Source organism: Meriones unguiculatus, chromosome 14 (genome assembly GCF_030254825.1).
Source record: "Meriones unguiculatus strain TT.TT164.6M chromosome 14, Bangor_MerUng_6.1, whole genome shotgun sequence".
NCBI classification, from domain to species: Eukaryota; Metazoa; Chordata; class Mammalia; order Rodentia; family Muridae; genus Meriones; species Meriones unguiculatus.
Window position 1 is genome coordinate 25230408 of NC_083361.1, and position 21380 is coordinate 25251787.

Consider the following 21380-nt stretch of genomic DNA (forward strand, 5'->3'; position numbering starts at 1 on the left):
GCCCAGGCCTCTTCCCCCACTTCCCTCCACAAGAACTCTAGCAGGAATCAGGAAAGACCATCCAATGCCAGAGACAACCAGATGCCTAAAGGCCAGTGTAAAAACACAATCAACCGAAACCAGAGCAATATGGCAACTCGAGAACCCATTTATTCCATAGCAAGCAGCACTTGATATCTTAACATAACTGAAACACAAGAAAATGAGCTTAAATCTATCTTATGAAGATGATAACGGAGGAAACAAATCCTTAAAGAAATACAGGAAAATACAGTCAAACAGATTGAGGCCTTTAGAGAGAAAATAAATAAATCACTCAAAGGAATACAGGAAAATACAAACAGGTAAAGGAAATCAATAAAACAGTTCAAGATCTAAAGATGGAAATAGAAAAAATGAAGAAGGCACAAACTGAGGAAATCCTGGAGTTGGAGAACTTATGGAAGTAAACACGAACCACAGAGGTAAGCATCTTCAACAAGATACAAAATATGGAGGAAAGAATTTCAGCCTTACAAAAAATACTAGAAGGAAAACTCCCACCTGAAGAGGTTAACTACACCCCAAAAACACAGGATATAAAATAACCTCAATACAGCAAAACCAAAAGTAACAAGCACACAAACACAGTATCACAACCAACAACAAAATAAAAGGAACTAACAGTCACTGGTCATTCGTCTCTCTCAACATCAGTGGACTCAACTCTCCAATAAAAAGACACGGACTAACAGAATGGATGTGTAAACAGGATCTATCATCATTCTGCTGCATAATCTTAAAGATAGAGATTGCCTGAGAGTAAACGCCTGGAAAAAGGGTTTCCAAGCAAAAGGACTCAAGAAGCAAGCTAGAGTAGCCATTATAATATCTAACAAAATAGACATTTGACCAAAATTAATCAAAAGAGATGAGGAAGGGCTCTTCATACTCATCAAAGGAAAATTCCACCAAGATGACATCTCAGTTATGGACATCTATATCTCAAATACGAGGGCATTCATATTTGTAAAAAGAATCATTAATAAAGCTTAAACCACACATCAGTCCTCACACATTAATAGTGGGAAACTTGAACACCCCACTCTCACAAAAAACAGGACAAGAAAACAGAAACTAAACCAAGAAATAATGACACGAACAGATGCCATGTATCAAATGGACCTCACAGATATCTACAGAACTTTCGGCCCAAACACAAAAGAATACACCTTTTTCTCAGCACCCCACAGAACCAAAATTGAACATATAGTTGGTCACAAAGCAAGCTTCAAGAAATACAAAAAGATTGAAATAATCTCTTGTATCTTATCACGCCACCATTTAGTAAAGCTGGCCTCAACAACAGAAATAACAAAAAGCCTACACACACGTGGACACTGACCAACTCGCTATGTAATTGGCCTCTGAGGTCACATGGCATGGGTTCAATCTGTAATCAGCATTAACTTTGGTTCTGACGTTGCTACATAGCTTCTTCAAGCCTCAGTTTCCTCGTCTGCAATAGAGACTATGGTTGGATCTCATTCACAAGTGTGAGACTGAGGTCACTCAGCCTCGTCCGACTAGTAGCTTGCAGAAAACAGGGGTACCAGGTGCTTTCGTTGTTGCTGGGACCCCCAAAACCCAACAAGAAGAAAAAGGCTTTATTTGGCTCACAGTTTGAGAGAACAGGGCAGCAGGCAGGAAGGCATGATGGCAGCATGTGAGGCAGGTGGTCACAGAGAGTCTGCAGTCAAGAGAAAGAGATGAATGCTGGCTGTGAGCGTTTTCTCTTGGTGTGTGTGTGTGTGTGTGTGTCTGCCTGTGTGTGTGTGTGTGTGTGTGTGTCTGTGTGTGTGTGTCTGTGTTCTTTTTATTCAGTCTGGAACCCCAAGGCATAGGCTGGTCTGACAGCAGTCAGGATGTGTGTTCCCTCCTCAGTTAAACCTCCCCAGAAAACACCCTCATAGACACACCTGGAGGCATATTTTCTGAGTGACTTTAAATTCAGTCAAGTAGACAGAAAAGATAAAACATCATGGCGGGATTAACATTAATCCCATCTTTGGGACAAACTTAAACAGATCCATCAAGCTGACAGCTGCCTCCATTCTCCCTTCTTGAGAGTCTCAGAATAATATTTTTTTCTGACTGGAGTCTGTTATGACTTCTGCCTAGAGCACCCCAGGAGCCTAGAAGCTGATCATTCAAGCTAGTAGTCTATGGCCCAAAGCCACTTTAAAATGAGGCTTTGAGGGTCTCACCAGTTAGGGCTCAGTCATGTCATCCTGCCTGGAGGGTGAGAGGCATTTTTCCATATCCTGTGAACTTTAACTCTAAATTCTACCTAGCTCCTGAATGTCTTTCTTTCACTCTTATTATAAATTTTCTCCTTCAAAAGATCACCTTTCTGAATAACATTATTTTTTAATTCATATAATAGAAGTAATAATGTTTTTATAATAATTTTTATTTTTTATATTAATCATAGGTTATTTACTTTATATCCTAGCCACAGTCCCATCCCTCATTCCCTCCCAATCCTACCAACCCTCCCTCATCTCCTCCCTGTCCCTTTCCAAGTCCACTGATAGGGGAGGACCTGCTCCCCTTCCATCTGACCCTAGCTTATCAGGTCACAGGGGTCTTTTATGAGACTGTATTTACAACCAAGGACCATGTATGGAAATAACCTAGAACTCCTGCTCAAATATAGCCCATGGTAGCTCAGTATCCAAGTGGGTTTCCTAGTAAGGAGAACAGGAACTATTTCTTACATGAACTCAATGGCTGTCTCTTCAACTCCCCCTCCCCTGAGAGAGAAGCAGCCTTGCTAGGCCACAGAAGAGGACATAACAATATTTTTTAAAGACACTTTAAGTCTTACTGAGTTTTCCAACACCCTATTTCATTTTGCCCCCTTCTTTGAGTTATTAATAGAGCTTCCTTTATGTGTAACACCATCTCTCCATACTATGAATGTGTGTTGCGCAAAAACATTACTGCAGGGACAGTAATTACTTCGAGGTTTTTATAGCCTGGAGAAGGTATGGAAAAGCTGTGTATTCCCTGAAGGCAGAACCTCTCACAAAGGCTCTTTCAGGGGAGCATGCACGGTATCTTTTGTATCTTTGCCTTTGAGTAGGCTCGGTCATAGATCTTCTTTTCTCACTCCAAACCAATATTTGAAAACCAATATTTGAAAGTTAGACCTATTACCCACTGCTCTTTCTTAACCAAGCAGATAGCCAATAAGAAGGAAATGTTCTCTTCGACTTTTGAATGTTTTCTTTAGCTCTCCCTTGGAACATTTTCCCTTGAAGTCAAAATTTAGTGCTGATTTTCCCTTCAACCCCCAGTGTCTAACCTGGGCACTTAACTCATGCCTCTGCTCTGTCATAACTGGTGATTGTCCAGTAGCGATAGGAGGGTAGGGAATGGAGGAAAAGGAGATACATCTCTGGTTCTGGATGCTTCATTCTGATGAGAGTGGTTGTCTGGTGAATGAGTGATTTTGACAGGTCTGTTCTCCATTACCTTCCATCCTGCTCTCTCATGAGGGATCTGGTTCCTGAAGGTTCCATCACATGGCCCTCAAAGCAGAGGAGCAGGCAACAGGAGAAGCTTGCGGGAGGTCGAAATGTGGGGATTGGGGATGCAGATGCAGCCATGCTGCTGCCCCTCCGCCCAAGCTCCCCACTCCTATTAGGGGCTGTGTCTCTGTCACTCCTACAATTGCTCCATGGCCAAGTGACCCGCTGCCTGGGATTGCTAAGAGCTGTCTGTTGTTAACCCCTGGCTGGTTCAATAGTTTCTAGTGGCTCCCTGAACTCATCTTACAAGTCCACAATTAGTTCTTTCACTAGATGTTGTTTGAACTAGCTTAGTTAAATTCTGTATCCCACCAGGACCCTGCCTGATATATGTACACAACCCCAAGTGTTACACTGAAGATTTTAAACATACATATTATCCCTTTTCTGTAGACTCAGCTATTTCTGTCTTACTGAACAATTAGCCTACAGAGTGGGCAGAGCCTTGACCTGCAACCCAACAAGTCTTCATTGAGTGTGTTTATGAGAAAATCGCTTTCTTCCTGTCAACAGAGGCTCCAGTTTCCGTAATAGCTAAATGAAAAGTTCAACTAAAACAGTGATGCTCAAACTGGGAGGTGGGCACAGTCTCCAGGGGTTTCCAATATTCTTTTAGGAATTCTCAAAGGTCAAGGCTATTTTTGTAACACCGAGTACTTACTTATTTACCTTGTGTTTCCACTTGAAGACATTACTAATGGTGCACAAGTAATGGTAGATAACACTGCACATTCAAGGTTTCAAGACAGTGGCATTAAACTGCACCCTGTTGCATTCTGCCACATACTTCAAAGTCTGGGTAACAATTTCACTTAGGAATATTCTTAATATAATACTTGAAAATATTAATTTTATTATAAACATTAAGCCTTTGGCTTGTGTTGTTTTAGTTTCTGGAACACTTGTTGACAAAAATGAGAAGCAAACCCTAAGCATTGCCACTTTATACTAAGACATAAAGGGTGTCATATCCAAAGAGAAGGCAGGCGTGTAACTGAATTGTGACACAGCCACTTTTCCCACCAGTTCTCCTCAAAAGATTAGCTGACAGGCAAACTATGCCTGTTAAGGTGGAGACATCTGGAAGACATTTTCGCAAAAATGATCAAAGAAAGGCTGTCTTTCCAAAGAAGATAACTGATATTATTTGTTCTAAATAGTATGATTTTGAGCTTCCAGTCATGGTACCGTCCCAGTGTTTAAAGACTTTTGTGATGAGATCAGCCACGATTATTAACAAGTCATGTGTTGATTAGGGTGAAAGGTGCCAACGTCCGAACAACCATGTCATGTAACTTAGTGAAATACATCCAAAACCCCCTTCCTGGGCCTGCAGAGATGGCTCAGTGGCTCAGAGCCCTTGCTGTTCTTGCAAAGGACCTGGACCCAGTTCCCAGCACCCACATGGTGATTAGCAACCATCTGTAACTACAGTTCCAGAACATCTGGTCTCCGTGTGCACTGCTCACACATGGTGCACAGACATCGTACCTTTCAGGACTCGCGAATCTGTGTAATATTACTGGAAGTGACACTGACGAAGTAGCTCTGTGAAGAGTTCGGAAGCTTATTTCTGGCGTGTGAATACTGTCACCATGGTCAGCTTCAATCTATGAGCATGAGAGCCCTGGACACAGAGCTGGTAAAAAGTTCTCAGCCTAGGCCCCTTAGGTACCAACTCCTTCCCAGCAGCCTTCTGGGGAGGACTCGTGCACTGTGTCTCAGCTCAGGATTCTCTTCACCGGAAGGTGTCAGTTTACAGGAGCAGAGGAACCAAGGGAAGCTGGATTTTGGTGTATTCAGAAACACATTTTAAATGTACCTATAGAAACAAGACAACTCTCTCTGTACTTTAGACAGCTGGAGAAGTTCTTATAGCATGAAAACATGAGAGGCAAAAACTGAGTTTAAAACACAATTCAAGCAGAAAACAAAAAGAACATATTTCTATTATTCCATTTATTAAAGAAAAACATTTCCTTACTGTATATCTGTTCAACTGTGAAATTCACTTTGAATTTCTGAAAAGAATAAAACTAACTTTAAAAAATGCTGGGGAGTTAAAATACCCCAGTTCAAAGATTTAAAAAAAAAAATAGGCAAGAGTATACACTGAGGAGAGAGAAAGCATTATGACGGGAGTCACCTGTGACAGCCTGTCATGTTAGCCTTGACACAATTCAACTTCTGCATCTGCACAGCCACGGAAGTCAAAAAGAGAGAAGGAAAGAGGAGAGAAGGGAGGGCGAGGGGGGAGAAAGAAAGAGAAAGAAAGAAAGAAAGAAAGAAAGAAAGAGAAAGAAAGAAAGAGAGAGAGAAAGAAAGAAAGAAAGAAAGAAAGAAAGAGAGAGAGAGAGAGAGAAAGAAAGAAAGAAAAGAAAAGAAAAGAAAAGAAAAGAAAAGAAAAGAAAAGAAAAGAAAAGAAAAGAAAAGAAAAGAAAAGAAAATGATTCCCAAGGACCAGCTACTGACTGACGAATATTTCCCTTTCCATTTTCTGTAAAAAATAAATTACATATAAATAAGGAGGCGAGGAGAGCTAACAAGTTCTGAGAAGTGCATGCAGTGTGCCTCCTCCCCCACACTTGCTACACAAAGCTCTCTTCCATGTTGCTACACAGCAAGAAGGAATCCACAAGCCGAGGCTGGACCAGCTGCTGGAAGTCAGAGTCCTGAAGGCCTTCTGGGCAGACCCCAGCCAATCGACGCAGGGCAGCCTGGGGAGGAAGCAGGAGAGAAGACGCCATCAGACTGGGGTCCAGCAAGTACATACTTCCTTCAGCTGCCCCAAGAGATGCATTTGAGAAATGTGATGCATCAAGCAGGCAATCTGATCTGATTCCGTGACACTGGTCTCGTATACTCCAGGGGCCATTTTGGCCACGATAGTGCCCTTGTCACCACGGTCACCTGGTTTCCTTTGCACTTGATCCAGTGTGGCTGACATCATCTGGAAGCTCTTAATAACTATAACAATGATTTTGCTGTTTCTGTTTTTTTTTTTTTTAATCACTCTGGGAAACTAGTCATTTTGAAGATCTGTCCTTTAAGGATCTAGCCAACTTAGTGGTACATGTGTGTTCAAAATGTATTCCTCCCAGAAACTGGGACTTCCAGAAGCATCCATGGACTTGAATTATTGCTCTCAGGGGCTGTGAGTGACTTCCAGAAACAAGGGTTACTCACTCACCCAAAAATGCAGCAAATCCTGCACAGAGCAGTGTAGGATAGGGTGGAAAAAAGAAGGAAATGGGAAATACGGAACCAAAGTAGATAAAGATGCTATAAAGAGAAATCCAAGTCAGAAAAGGGAGAGCAGGAGCCGGGTGGGGACAGAGCAATGGAACAGTTCCCCTGATCACCCCACTGGGTGCTAGGCTCACCCCTACTCCTGGGCAGTTGCCTTGTTCGCGGGCTTCCCTATGGCATGTCCCTCCCACTCTTTCCTAGTCAAAAGCATTCCCCTACCCAGCAAAGTATCCATGGTTACCCTAACAATGGAATAATCTATGTCCCTGTCCCTGTGCCCAGAGCCTCTGCACTCTCCCCAAGCCTTGTTCTCAGTCTCCCTTCTTGGGAGGGTTAAAATCAGTCATCCTTGGATCTCATTCCCAGACACCCAAGTATTAAATAAAGATAGTTGCCTACTGCTTTATTAGGAAAATAAATAAATAAATGAATCCTGTTGCCAATGATGACCTGTGCTGCCCCTTTCCTCAACACAGAAATAATAATTGAATTCCCCCACCTGAGGAAAAGAAAGCATGGCTAGAAACAAGACGGTGTTCAAAAGGCCCATTCTCCAAGGAACGTCAAAAGTCTACTACATGAGTGATGCAGACAAGCGGAGAAAATAGGGTTATGCACTCTGCATTCCCTGCTTTTGTAGCACAGAAGGATCCTGGGAAACATCCTCAGAGAGGGATTTAGATCTGAGCCTCCAGGGCTGAACAACAGAGTTGTAGAGATGGTGTTTGTTCTGGGGTGTGGGACAAGACAATGCTTCCAGGCAGAACAGGACAAGATCTGGAAACAGCAGGGGGCCTTCAGGCCTCAGTGTCAGGTCAGAGCCACTCTATGAAGGACCGAGGAAGTGGACAGTAGATGAGGTAAATAATGGAGAAGCATGGAGAATCCCATGCAAGTTTGATGAAAACATCATGAGTCAAACTCCCATAAGAGAACTCACTCAGTGTCCACATGGGGAATAGGTGAGAAAGGGGCTCTCCTCAGCAGACACCCACTTGTCCTGAAGAACAAATGGAGTCCCTTTCCAGTTGAAAGATCTTTGAGTGATTGACGATAACAGCCAAAATTTTTATGTACTCTCTCGAGAAACACAGTAAAAATGCCAAGAATAATAGCAACGAGCCCTCACACCTGAGGCAGCCTACAGTTTTCCAAGTGCTTTCCATGTCCTTAATTTCTCCTATCAAGCCCTTTAGTCTGGCACTTGCTGCTGCCAGAATGGTGAAGATAAGGGAGTTCAGGCCAATCATTATGTGCTTGCCAGCTATGAATTTCTCCTCATTTTGTTTGATAGAAAAATAGACCCAAGAAGGTCTGTGAACTTGGAGGAGAAGGGTTTTATCCCTTTTGTCACTAACTCCTCACTGAAACAGCATTTCCTTCAGTTGTCAGTGTTGCAACAAACTGTGGGTCTTGCTGATGTCTGACCTTGCTCTTCAGAAGAAATCACAGATACCTGCAGACTCCATTAGAGATGCTGAAGGTGTCTTCAAATAGTATTTACTACCATGAACAATATGACATGTACATACATATGGAATAGTCACTTTTAACAAAATTGGTGCCCTTTTAAAACTCCATGGTAATCTCTTTACGCATTTAAAAATTACTCAGAAGATAGGAGGGAAACTTACTAGGAACAAAGACTCCAGAATGGATTGAGGGGATAGAAGGGGTTAAAGGGGTGAGATGAATCTGTTTGAAATATATTATATACATGGGTGAAATTGTTGAGAAAAGATTCATAGAAAAGCTTACAAATCTTCACCAGGCTTCAAAAGGCACAGGAGAGAGAAGAGTGTCCTGAATGTCCCAGAATAAAAGCTGCAGGAGAGGTCTTTCCTGACTGTCTCTGCAACTGTATTCCCAAAGCCTAGAGGAAGGAGCAGCACACAGATCCACCAGAATATATTTACTAGGTAAGAGTTACAGCTCTTTGATGTACTCAGTGACACACAGCTCATCAAGGTACGGCCAGGATGGACCCACTGATGGCAATGCCAGCTGCTTCTGCTACTGCACAGTGTCTGCCTGGAACTTGCAGAGATGAGCTGAGCTCAGGGAAGAGTGGGGCAAGGAGGGGTCTCAACCTGAAAAAAATACCATACATTCACTGCTTCTCCCTTGGATTCTTTGAGAGTGGGCGAGCCGGCACGCTCTTCTGAAAGCTAACTGCTTCCCCATGAGCCCATATTTCTATCTGCTCTGCCACTCTGCTCTGGGGTTCATCACAGACTCATAGGAAGGTAAGTGTGAGCAAAGCGTGCATTGGTGATCTGCTGCTATAGATTAGTTCAATTACACAGCACCCAGACGCGGGGAACCCTAGGATGCACCAGCATGGGTTGAAGGAGATCTTAGCTGCTGGTTGAGTAACCCTCACTGTCCTGTCTATCATGCCCCTTATAGTTTTTTCCACAGCTTAGGGTGCAGCCACTTGGCTGGAAGTGCCGGGCCACTTCAGACTGACAGCTGTCTACTTCCTGGCCCCTGTGTTACGGGGCTCCATGACATCAACACCGCCACCTAGCAGCCCTGCAGCTCACCTCCCTAGTTTTAATCTGCTATCGGTAGTCCACAGAACCTAAAAAAATCACTGGGGTCATAGGGGATAGGAGTGTTGGATGAAGAGATGTTTCTCCATCTTTCATGTGATTGTCATCACAACTTTATCAATTAATGGAAATATGCATCAGCCTTATAATTTTAATATAAAAACGTAAAGCCTGGAGAGGTATCAAGGCTTATCCCAACTGTGGCAGAACCAGCCGCTCTGGCCTCAGTCTGCCTTTCTTGAAGCCTTGGGAGGTGCTGAAGGCTGATAACTCACCAGACAGGCCACAAGTACGGCGTCACTGCTGTTCCTCTCAGACGGGGACCTGCAGAGTTCAATAAGGCGAGACATACCTGCACAAGACACAAGGCAGGCCCCACAAATGGGTCAGAGGAGCCTGGCCAGGTGATCCAGATGCGCTGGTCAGCTTCACCCAGGAGATTTCCTACTACTTCCCGCTCAAGGGCAAGAAAAGCAGAATGTCAAAGTCATACCCACAAGTGGCAGAGCACTGGCCTGGGCTGCTCTTTGGCAAATGCTGTCGGCATATCACTCACTCCTCTGAGCAAAGGCTTCGGAGGACAGACTTCTGCTTTACAGGCACAATGCTTAACACTCATGCCTATGTACTGCGGTCTCCCAACTATATTTCCCCAAATGGCTATGTCAATCAGAAAATACATTTTAGCTAAAAATCATCGAAAGCTATAGACCCCATCAACCTTCCTTGGGGATTTACTGAGAAAATGTTGCCATATTCCAAAAGAAGAAACAAACATGTCCTTGTAAATATGTATAGATAGATAGATAGATAGATAGATAGATAGATAGATAGATAGATAGATCTCACAGATACGCAGGGCTTATTCCGTCAAGCAGATGTGCTTTGAGTATCACTCATGATTCTCGCATGCAGACCATTCTCCTATCTGTCACCACTCAGGGAAGGTGCTGGATTCCTCTACTTCAGTGGTTCTCAACCTTCCTAATGCTGCAGCCCTGCAATACAGTCCCTTATGTGGTGGTGACCCCCAACCATAAAATTATTTCATCGCTACTTCAGGACTGTGTGAATTAAAATGGAAATACCTGATATGTAGGGTATCTGGTGTGTGACTCCCAAAAAGGTGGAGACCCATAGGGTGAGAACAACTGCTCTAGAGCTTAGTAGAGAATAGAGATACTGGGAATGTTTAGGCAAATAGAAGGCAACAAAAATAAAGAATTAATGGATGCTCTGATGCTAAGTGAAGTAGTGAAAAACTGAGTCGATAAATTACTGAGTGAATAAACGAGTGGAGAATGAGCAAAAGCTGGCTGAATAAAAGGGCAAATGGCTAAGCGAAGAAAATGATAACCAGGTTCTGATTGACAAGGAGCCTGCAGGGGAGTCGCTCTTCTAGCCAGCTTCATTTCATCAAAAATCAAAATTTTTGATTTCTGTTTTCACATTTCTGTTGTCACCATTCAGACTAGCAGTTATAGACAGGGCCTCTACTCCAGCGTCATCCAACCCACAGAGCGTGGGCTCACCTCAGTTAGTCCTAACACTCGGCCTACTGGCAGCACCGTGAAATCACAGCTACTTCCATCCCAAGCTCCCCATTCCGTTCCCGTTACAGCCAGCGTCACTTACCACTGAGCCGCACGGCCTCCCGGGCCACATCCGGGTCTCGGCAGAGGCGGGCTAGAGTCACCGCAGCTTTCTGCTGTACTCTTTCACAGGCTGCCACTTCAGCGGGAGTCCCAGACCGCGGCTTCTCAGACAGCATGCCCATGATGAGCTGGACCCCTGGGCCAGAAGAAACAGACAGTTTATAGACCATTTATCCTCACTGCCAGTCTGGAGCTTTCCTGCTGGGGCCAGCTAGACAGACTGGTGCAGGGTTCAAGCAAAGGCTTGGGGTAGGGGAGTCTCAAGCAGAGGTGGATATGAATATGGTCACCTCTTTCCTCTCCTCCTCCATAGAAAAGTGTCTGATTTTAGGCACCAAGTCACTAGACCGGAAAGAAACATCTGGAAGACACTCCTGCCTTTAAAAACAGCATTGTTGCTTTTATGTCTCACACTGTGTTGTGTAAATGAACAGTCTCCTCAAACATCCCAACAGCCTCATGGGCATGACTGAGGTAATTTACTCTGAGGCCCAAAGTGGGATAAGCCTCTTGCCCAGTGCGCACAGTGCATGTGGGTGCTGGGTGAACTTGGATGGCGGTCCCATTATTTGTCACCTCTGATGGGTCAGAGATGACCCACCTGAGACAGGTCAGAGGTTCTAAGTCCCATGACAGGAGGTTTCTCAGGTTTAGGCTGGAGAACCACTACAGCAAATGCATTTGAGGTAGGGGTGCCAGATTGAGGGTCCATTTAGCTCACGCAGGAGCCTCCTATGTCCTCCCCAAACCAGATCCGTGTCCTGTATGTTCTGTAAAGCATACCCACATCCATGCCATCAGCCCGCCTTTGCCCACTTCTTCTGTGGGGAACGTCCCTTTTCCCTCTTATTCTCTAATATCTCTCATCATATGGGTTTTCAGCAGAAACCTACCCTCTGTGAAAGCTGACCCTACCCCTCACCACCCTAGCCCCAACCAGCCATCTTGGAGCTTAAACTAGACATGATCTGAAGATCATGTTTTGTTGCTTTGGAAATTATGTTGTATGCAAGGTGATGATTTCCACAAAATTTTTGATTTCTGTTTTCACATTTGTCTTCTGAATTGACAATGGTGACCACACGTACATTTGTTTATGGCCAGAAGCTTATTGTTGTTGTGTTATTTCTACTTTTGTTTTACATTAAGACAGGAAAGTGCTATGTTGCTCAGGCTGACTTGGACCTGACTATGTAGCTGAGTCTGGGCTGCAACACAAAAATCCTCTTCCTGCAGCCTCCTCAGTGCTGAGATTTTTAGGCCTGTGCCTACAATCTGTCTTAAGTTTACTATTATTAATAAAACCGGTCTAGTCCTTTTCTACCTTATCCACTTTATTATGTCTGAATCCTACAGGCATCTACATTTACAACCAGTGACTTAGTCATGGGCCCTCGAAGCTCGTGCAATTTAACATGCCTTTTTCCTTATTAAGACCCAGGAGTTCCCTGGCTTCTGGTGGCCTCTGGGTATGCCACTGTCATTTGGATCCCACACATCATCTTCCACTCTTACAAATACTGCCTTCCTTCTATTCTCTAGGTGAAATCCTATGAGACTCCCACCGTTTCTGAAAAGAGAATCTAGGCCTGGCAACGCATGATCATTTTCACAGTCTCCCGAGAGAGTCCATACTGTTTGTGACTAACTGAGCCAGGATTCAAACCCACCAAGTGTGGCTCCAGTGTTCATGCTCTGCTACCCTCCTTTGCGGCTATCCTGTTTTAGATGGTCAACGCTTCAGTCCAGGCAGGTCCTCTTTCTGGACTGAGAAAGCTTTTGGGACAAATGTAGGGGCTTGTTAAACTCCATGACCTCACTGTCCAGCACAACGCCAGGCACACAGTAGGTCTGCCGCTATGGACTCAGTGAGTTAGTCAACAGGGCTTTGTAAGCCACAGAGCACTCTCCAGATGGCAGCTATCCCAACCTCAAAGGCACAGGCAAGTGGCAGCCTGCTGTCATCAGCCACTCTGAGCCAAGACCCCAAGCGCTTAAGGAGGAGAGCACAAGTGACAGCGTGCAGCCTCTCCTCTTGGCCTCAGCTGGCTCCGCACAGTTTCTCATTATTAGCTCAATCACACGAAATTAACACAAAATGGTGCGTTTCAATTAGTCCTGGGGAACGGGGAAGTTAAGAGAGCAGGGCAGCCTGGGGGAAGGGACTTTCAGGAGAGCAGAGGTAGCCAGGCTCCCATCTCTCTCTCTCTCTCTCTCTCTCTCTCTCTCTCTCTCTCTCTCTCTCTCTCTCTCTCTCATTAGTGTCTCTGGTCTCCAACTGCTTGCTAATTGCTCCCTTATTCCTCAGTCGCAAGAAGCCTTCGCAGACCTAGCTCTGCTACCAGCTGCAAGCCAGCCACCTTGTCTTTTGACAGAGACTGCTCACATCGGCCCTCAGGCTGGCAGGCCTCGTTCCGCCTCCCCTTGACTATGAACACACAAGGTAGGGCAGAGAGGGCCAGCTGGGAAAAGAAGCCCTCCAAGAGTGGCAGAGGCAGCCCTGCTGCCCTCTCCTCCTGCTCACCCTCACTCTTTCCCACACATCAGCTGTCCATGAAGACTAAATGCAAGAAGGCAGTTAAAAAGCAGTATCTCCACACTTTGGGGCAACCTTACCTTCTTCACTACTTTATTGTCCCCATGCCACTAACACCACCTGGCACTATCACCAACTAGAATTTAAGACTCTGAAGGCAAATAAGCATTTCACTTTAGACCAATTTATACATGGAATTCTGTGTGTTTGTGTGTGTGTGTACATGCTCATATAGACATAGAAATATTCGTGTATTTATATATCTACCCATAAGATTTATACAAGCACAAAGGCATGTGGCACCATGTACCCTGATAATCCACACGACACACCCCGACGTACCATTCTCCTGAATGATGTCAGAGGCACACTGCTCCAGCACAGACATGTTTGCCAAGATGGTCACAATCTGGAAAATGAATTGAGAAGCTATAAACTAGACATGCACGGTTCTCATGGTACTCTCCTAGGGCAAGTCAGCTGGGGGCTGAAGAGCTTCCATCCAGACTAACTCCTTACTGTCCATCTGTCCATCCTTCCATGGTATTATCTTCTATTCTCATGGGCTTCTGCCACCCAAATATAAGCCTCAGCGACCAATGCCTATGAATCAGTGGGTGGCTCTGGGATGGTCATCTGAGGCCCCAGTAGAGAACAGTCTCACACTGGATGAAGCTGAGGCCCAGCTGTTTGACTGCAGGGGTCCTCTTAGCCTCACCCCCAAAACTCAGACAAAACTGGCAGGTGCCAGACCCCTTGCTCTCTTCTGTTCCCGTTTGTTTTTCTGACTCTTTGATTCATTTTTTTGTTTGGGTTCTCCTGTGACAATTTCCTTCCCTGTGTCAATTTCCTTCCCTGTGTCATTTACCTTCAACCTAAAAAGAATAAAGGCTGAGCTCAAGGCAGAGATCAGGCACAAAAGGTAGATGCTGATGGGAAAGTTTAACTTAACCACACCCAACAAGTCCCTGGTCTATAAGCCTCACTTACAGATCGCCACCAAAGGACTTTGTCATTACTGGCATTCCGTGGACATCCAGCCTTCTTTATAATCTATCTCTTGAGCTTTAACACATCGCAGTTACACAGCACAGTCAAGGGGTCTCAGTGAACTCACATCACAAAACTGAATTAAAGCATATCCAGCAAAAGACCCAAACTGTAAACAGTGCCAATGAACAAACAAGCAGACAGACAAATAACTGAGAGTGGCAGTGTGGTACTCTGAGCAGAGCTGGTCCGTAACACTATTCCTAACAGAAACCACACAGGCAGGCAGATGTGCCTGTCTCTCCAGATGCTGACAGCATGCACAGGTGGCGACTGAAGCAAATAGTAAAATCCAAAGTATTTCTCCCCAGTGTGAGCCCACTTCCCAGAGAGCTTCTTTCCAAGCTGCTGAGATGATCTAAGCAGGAACCATGCTTCTGCCTCTGAAATGGCAAGTGGTGGTTTGCAGAGGACAGGACAGGAGCCTTCAATCCTGAGGATGGATGGTAATGTAGTATTTGCCCAGAAAGAGCCTTAGCTGTATTTTAACTGGATTAATTTTGGCTTATCACTCTCAATAATAAAGCGTCTAAAAGAACTCTTAAAGAGAAAGGAAAATGTGTCGTCTTACTAATAGAATATTCTTCTGCCTTCTCAAGCAAGACACATGTTGACCATGAAGGCAGTATCTCTGCGCATCAGCCTCATCCCGCTCAGAGCTGGTCGGGGACTGGATGGTAAGTAGTGACTGGAATGAGATGTTGGGGGAGGCAGGGAAGCCCCTCAAAACATTGTTCTGCCATGCCCAGTGATTCATGGGAGAGATGGGAGGCAGATATCGGAAGTTCTTTCTCTCCTCTTTTAGGACAGGGAGTATTTGTGGGCTCAGAGAAAGAAGTCAGAAAGAAGAGATGGGGTATAGACTCAGCCCTCAAGTGGAAAGTTCCCCAAGAGCCCTAAAGTTCAGTCATAAGAGAGCTATACGGGGCCTGCGTCTGTCAGATTACCGTGCCTTTAGATGTCCCTGGGCTGTCAGCAACAGTGGAACACAGCCTGTTCCCACCACACAGGGGCTGCCATGCCCCACCCATCACCAGAGAGGCATTTCTGTGTACAGACTCCTGTTTGATCCGTACATTCATGAAGAAAGGAAGGAAGAGAGGGAAAGAGGAAGGGAGGAAGGAAAATAAAACCTTTGTCTGAGGCAACGGGTTCATTATATGGCAATCATTAGCTGAGTCACAGGCACCAGGTAGGTCTTTGTGTTGGACTAATTTAGATCCTGTTAATGAAAATTACTTCCTCCTTACAGAGACTGTACCCCATGTGGTTTTCTGAGGTGCAGATGAAGTAGTCAATTAAACACAATTTGAATAAATGCCAATTATACCCTGCTTGGAGCCTCCCTTTTGAAACACACTTGTATGCACCGTGATAGAGAGGGAAAGAAGCCAATGTTTTCACCTAGAAGTTAGCCTCACAACTGGGGTTTTGAGGACAACTGGTTTACCTAGCTAGAAGCACGCTGTCAATCCCACGTACAGTAAGTTATTCTTAGATTTGGAGTAATAGGAATGGGTATCTCTGTGGAGAATCATTTGGTATACCACAGGAGATTAAAAAAATACATCATAAATCTATTATAAGCATTCAATGTGTCTTATCAATCACCCAGAATGCTTGTTAAATGGAACAAGCATAACATGCTTCGATGAGGCAGGGCCTGAAAGGACCCAGGCCTTGAATAATTGATACAAGGAGCACTGGCCATGTGGCGGCCACATGAAGGGACTACACATTGATGCTATAAGAGGTGCTGGCAATGAGAGATCCTCTCAGGGGAATAAAAGTCTCATGTTTGGAGAAGCCTTTAGTGGTTCAACTGAGAATTGTCCACAAGCCTATAATTGAAGTCTCGGTTCCCAGCTGGTGAAACTGATTGAGAAAGAATAGGATGTGTGGCCTAGTTGGAGGAGGTGTGTCGCTGGGGTGGGATTTGCAGTTTCAAAAGTCCACGTCATTCCCATTCAGCTCTGTGCCTCCTGATGTGGATTAACAAGTGTTCTGGGTGAGCTTTAAGCTGCTGCTCCAGTGCCGAACTTGCCTGTCTGCCTGCTGTCATGTTCTTTGCCATGACAGTCACATACTCCAACCCTTTGAAACTACAATCCCAGAATAAACTCTTTCTTTTATAAATTGCCTTGATCATAGTGATTTATCACAGCAATAGAAAAGCAACTAAGACAAAGCCTTTCCTGGCTATAAACAACCAATGCTGTCAATGGCGTTCTGAAATCATTTTTCAATTGGAATACAAAGGACTTAGGAAAGTTGAAGTAGATAGAAAATCAACCTAGACCAGCAAGGGATCGCGCATGTCACCGATTTGAAAATAAATGTTCCTGTTTGGTAGGATGTAGATTGGCTAAGTCTTCTGATACCTTCACACACACACACACACACACACACACACACACACACACACACACACACTGCTCGTCTTGTGCTCCTCACAGGCAGACATGAAGACATGGCCCAGGCTGTGTCACATTCCTAGCAGTCTGAGCAGTCACTCTGCTGACCATACCCTGACTCCACCAACATCCCTCTTCACCTGCTGTGCTGTAGGAATAGCCCTAATGACTACAACGTGAAGTATGCTTGGAGCACCCAACGAAGACAGGTGCTCTGACCTGACAGGCCTTATGTCACAGAACACTTGGTGTACATTCCATGGTGAGTCATGGGGTCACAGGTACTTCTGTGTTGCCTAGGGATTGGGATCAAAACAGCCAATGTTCACAAAACTGTAATTAACTTTTCTCTTTAATCAGAAGCAAACCAAAAATGTCAAGTATGGTTCTAGAATCCTCTCTCTCTTTCTCTCTCTCTCTCTCTCTCTCTCTCTCTCTCCCTCCCTCCCTCCCTCTCTCTCTCTCTCTCTCTCTCTCTCTCTCTCTCTTTCTATACATATATATATATGTGTGTGTGTGTGTGTGTGTGTGTGCTCCTGTATGTATGCTTGCATGCATTTAGAAGCAGAGATCAATCATGCTCCACCTGTGTATAGTGAGTGATCTTCATTGAAACTAGGGCTCATTAACTCAGCTAGGATGACTGCCAGCAAGCTCCATGGACCTACTTCTCTCCTCTTTCCAGCACCAAGACTGTAGGTATATACTTCTGTGCTGAGCTTTTATGTGGGTTCTACAGATGTGAATCAGGTCCTCATACTTGTGCAGCAAGGATTTTACCAACTGAACCATTTTCCCAGCTCCAGATTATAGTCCTTTTCAACCTTTAACACACACACACACACACACACACACACACACACACACACACCTTACATGTGTCCACACACAACCTGAAGTCATACATGCCACCCACTATTTCATCCCATGCAACATTCCTCACTGCTTTGACTGTATTTCCTGTCCTAAAGTAGATGTCTCCATCTGGACCCGTCCCAATGTATTCTATTACAGTTACCCAAGTCACCACTGAACACCTACTTTGATTCTAAATGCTTTATAAACACCACCCCCATTTAATCAAATAGGGGCCAGAGAAGAGAAGAAATGGTATTATCTCCATTATTATTATTATTACAGATGAGAAAAACTGTGGCTTAGAGAGATTAAGAGATTGGTCCAAAGACACACAGCTAGGAAATGACAGAGATGGGATTTAAACCCAAGTGTACCTAACCCCAAGAGGTATAGTTTCTGCTCTTATTTACACACATAGCAGAGATGTGTAAACTATGGACTGCTTTTGAAAAACAAGTCACTATTATAACTCCTAGTCATTGGCATTTCTGACCAATGGGTTCCTGATAAGTGGTGTTGACATTCAAGTTCCAGAAATGGTACGAAATGTGATCATTCGAAGATGCCAAACAGGCTATGAATTTCTAGGGGAAGTGTGGGTGGCACACTGCCTACAGAAAGGCTCATGCTGTCTCTCTTGTGAGTACCCTCTACTTTAGAGATCACCAACACTGCCGGTGCAGGGCTGTTCTTCCTGCCCTGTTGTGTCTGTGGTTAGATCCCGGCACAGCCTGGCCTCTGTGCCGCACCCGATGGGCACGAAATCACAGGACCATGGGAACCTCCAGGTGAGCAGGGTCTTCTTTACTTTCCTTTTCCAAAGCTATGGTCTCAGGTTAACTTCAAACACTCTAAGTAGCTAAGGGTTACCTTGAACTTCTGATCTTCCTGCTTCCATATTCTGAGTTCTGAGTGGTGGTGCATGTGCCACCATGCCCAGTTCTGGGAGTTGAACTCAAGCCTTTGTGTATGGTAGGCAAGCATTCCACCAACTGAGTTACATCCCAGCCTAGGATGATCTTCTTGATACCTGCTATGCAGATGTAACCCGTACTATCTTACTCGAGGTTACCAGAAGCAGATGGAAGACCCCAGACCCACAGCGAGGTTTACAGCTGCTCACTCCTCAAGGCTAAGCACGGCATGGGCTTTGCCAGCGAGGCTTCTGCTTGACAAATTAAGTGGACTTGGCTTGCCTGGATGATAGAGGAGTTCTCACTGTCCAAACAGAGGTGCACTAGCCAAGACCAAGAGGCTTTGCACAGCGTTGGCGTCACTCGCATGCTCATTACCGGAAGCCTCACTGGGCATTTAATTTCTTAAGTGTATCAGGGGGTGGCGAGCACTTCAGAGCCCAATTCATCTTCTTTGTCTTCATTACAGAGAGCCCTCTGCTCACCTTAATTCTCCCTCTGCCATAGCAAAGGGCCATTTGTTTCTTTAATGGGTGTGCTTTCACTAGCTAAGTGGCTGCTCAGAGCCAGGGCAGGGGGTGAAGCCATCCCGAGGACAGCGGGAGATGTGCCTGGTTCATAGGGGAACTGGAAGAAAACCTCCTGAAACCAGACACCGGGAGAATGTCCATCTGCCTCCTACTTGACCACATCCTCACTCTGTGCCCTCCTCCTAAGTATTGGTGAAACTTCGCGAGAGGTGCTGCCATTCCTCATGGTCAGGTTAGCGACTCTGCAAAGTCATGGACATTTGCAATGGAAGCAACATCCCATTCTAGACACAAGTGGACTGCAGCCTGCAGGTCCTCGCTCAGTGCTGGGTGTAGAGTTAACAACTCCAAAGGGTCATCCACTCGCTCACTTTACAGCATCTTTGTGCCAGAGTCTACATCAGGAGTCCGTGTTCACTAGTTTATCTGATTCCTACCTCAAGTCTGCAATTACGTATACGCATTTCACAAATGAAGGAAACATGAACTGCCCAGAGTAACATGATTATTTACAGCAAAGATCTGCCGAACCCATAATGCCTGTCTCCAGAAGCCTTGTTCTGATTGTCACTACTGGACCTCATCTGGCATGACCAGAGTAAGCTTTGCGTTAGGCACTTGAAGGCACCTGAACTCATGCCACGCGGGAAAGAGGATCAGCAAGTGCAGGCATCTAACTAAAGAAGGAGACACATAATGAAGACTAGTCCAAGGCAGAACTTCCAGCCATGACTAACACACATGGCTACAATAGGCTCTGGCATCACCTTCTGGAAGCCAATCAGCCAGGCCAACAGCTAGCCCTGTGTGGACATGATCTCTACCTGTCCCCACCCTGACCATCTGCGGGCTTGTCCAGCCTTCCTGGATTCTCACCTGGTCCCGAGTATAGGGTGTGTCCACTCTCTGCTTGTCACTGCAGGCTTCTAGGAGGACACGGATGGCATTCAACTGCAGAAGCATCTCACAGGCCATTTTGTCAAAGAAGGTGATGTTGGCAAGGGCCGCAGAGGCCAGCAGGAAGACTTCCCCTGATGAGGCCTCTTGGCACAGTTCTGAATAGTGAAAAGGAAGAAATGGTTCAAGCCCAAGTGTTTGAGCATGGCTGCTCTCCCTTGCTCCCTGATAGCTCTAGATGGAAGTCTTAATATGCTTCTTAGAGATGAAAAAATTAGTTACTAGAGAGGGAACTATGCCATCTGCATAGGTAGCAGAGATGGGACTGGAGTCATTGTGGGTGACTCCTGGTGACCCACAGTATTTACTGAGTGAACCCTAGGTGCCTGGAGGCTTGTGATGTTAGGATGGACCAAACAGGTTCCATCCATGCCCTTGTGATACACACTCTTTGCTAGCAGGCAGGAGAAAGCAAACCTTGGAGAGTTGATATAAATAATTGCCAGTTCTGATAAACACGAGAGAGAAAACAGACAGGTGCTAAGGTAGGGAATAAGTGGGGACCCAATGGGTCACTGAGGAAGATGTCACTAAAAGAGGAGAGGGACAAGTCATGAAAATATTTGGAGGGAGGACATGAACTAGAGGAGAGCAGCAGTGTGTGCAGAGGCCATGGGGCAGGAAAGAGTTCTGCCCCTCCAGTGATGTACACTAGGATGATAAATTTGCCCGAGTGGAAAGACTGACATTAAAGCAGAGACTCTTCCCTCTGGACACTTTTCTAGATTTCCTTTTGGTTTCAGATGGCAAAGGTCGTCTGGCTGCAGAAAGTGCTACACAAGCTCTTGAGTGCCAGGGCTCTCTCTTTAGGCCTAGTGGTTACAACTTAGAGCTAACCAAATGTCCCCACATGCCATTTGTTTGTTTGTTTGTTTGTTTGTTTGTTTGTTTGCTGGCCACTTGTTTTTAATACACAATACTTGAACACAAGTTACAAGTAAGACTCTGAGCGAAGTTCAGGGTAGAGTAAAGAAAGTGTTGAGACTTGCTAACACAGCACTGGGAAAGGCTTCCAAAGACTCTGCCTCTGACTCCCCTGCTTAAAATCTAGGGAACAGTAAGAAAACAGTATGGCCAGCCTCATCTT

The 21380-nt window shown here is 45.1% G+C and overlaps 1 protein-coding gene across 4 annotated transcripts in view; it reads right to left on the reverse strand.

Annotated features, from left to right (window-relative positions):
- Window positions 1-5517: 5517 nt before the first annotated feature.
- Insc (INSC spindle orientation adaptor protein) overlaps window positions 5518-21380 on the reverse strand; it is a 104749-nt gene continuing 88886 nt past the window's right edge. For 2 of the 4 annotated variants that reach the window (XM_021638614.2, XM_060366993.1), the window contains exons 9-13: window positions 20213-20391; window positions 13913-13979; window positions 11015-11170; window positions 9655-9731; window positions 5518-6292 (exon numbers count right to left, since the gene is read on the reverse strand). In XM_021638614.2, the coding sequence (XP_021494289.1) occupies window positions 6164-6292; window positions 9655-9731; window positions 11015-11170; window positions 13913-13979; window positions 20213-20391 (608 nt within the window). In that variant the 3' untranslated portion in view covers window positions 5518-6163. Of the gene's footprint in view, window positions 6293-8582; window positions 8698-9654; window positions 9732-11014; window positions 11171-13912; window positions 13980-20212; window positions 20392-21380 lie in introns of all 4 variants that reach the window. The other 2 variants (XM_060366994.1, XM_060366995.1) reach the window with 2 other exon arrangements.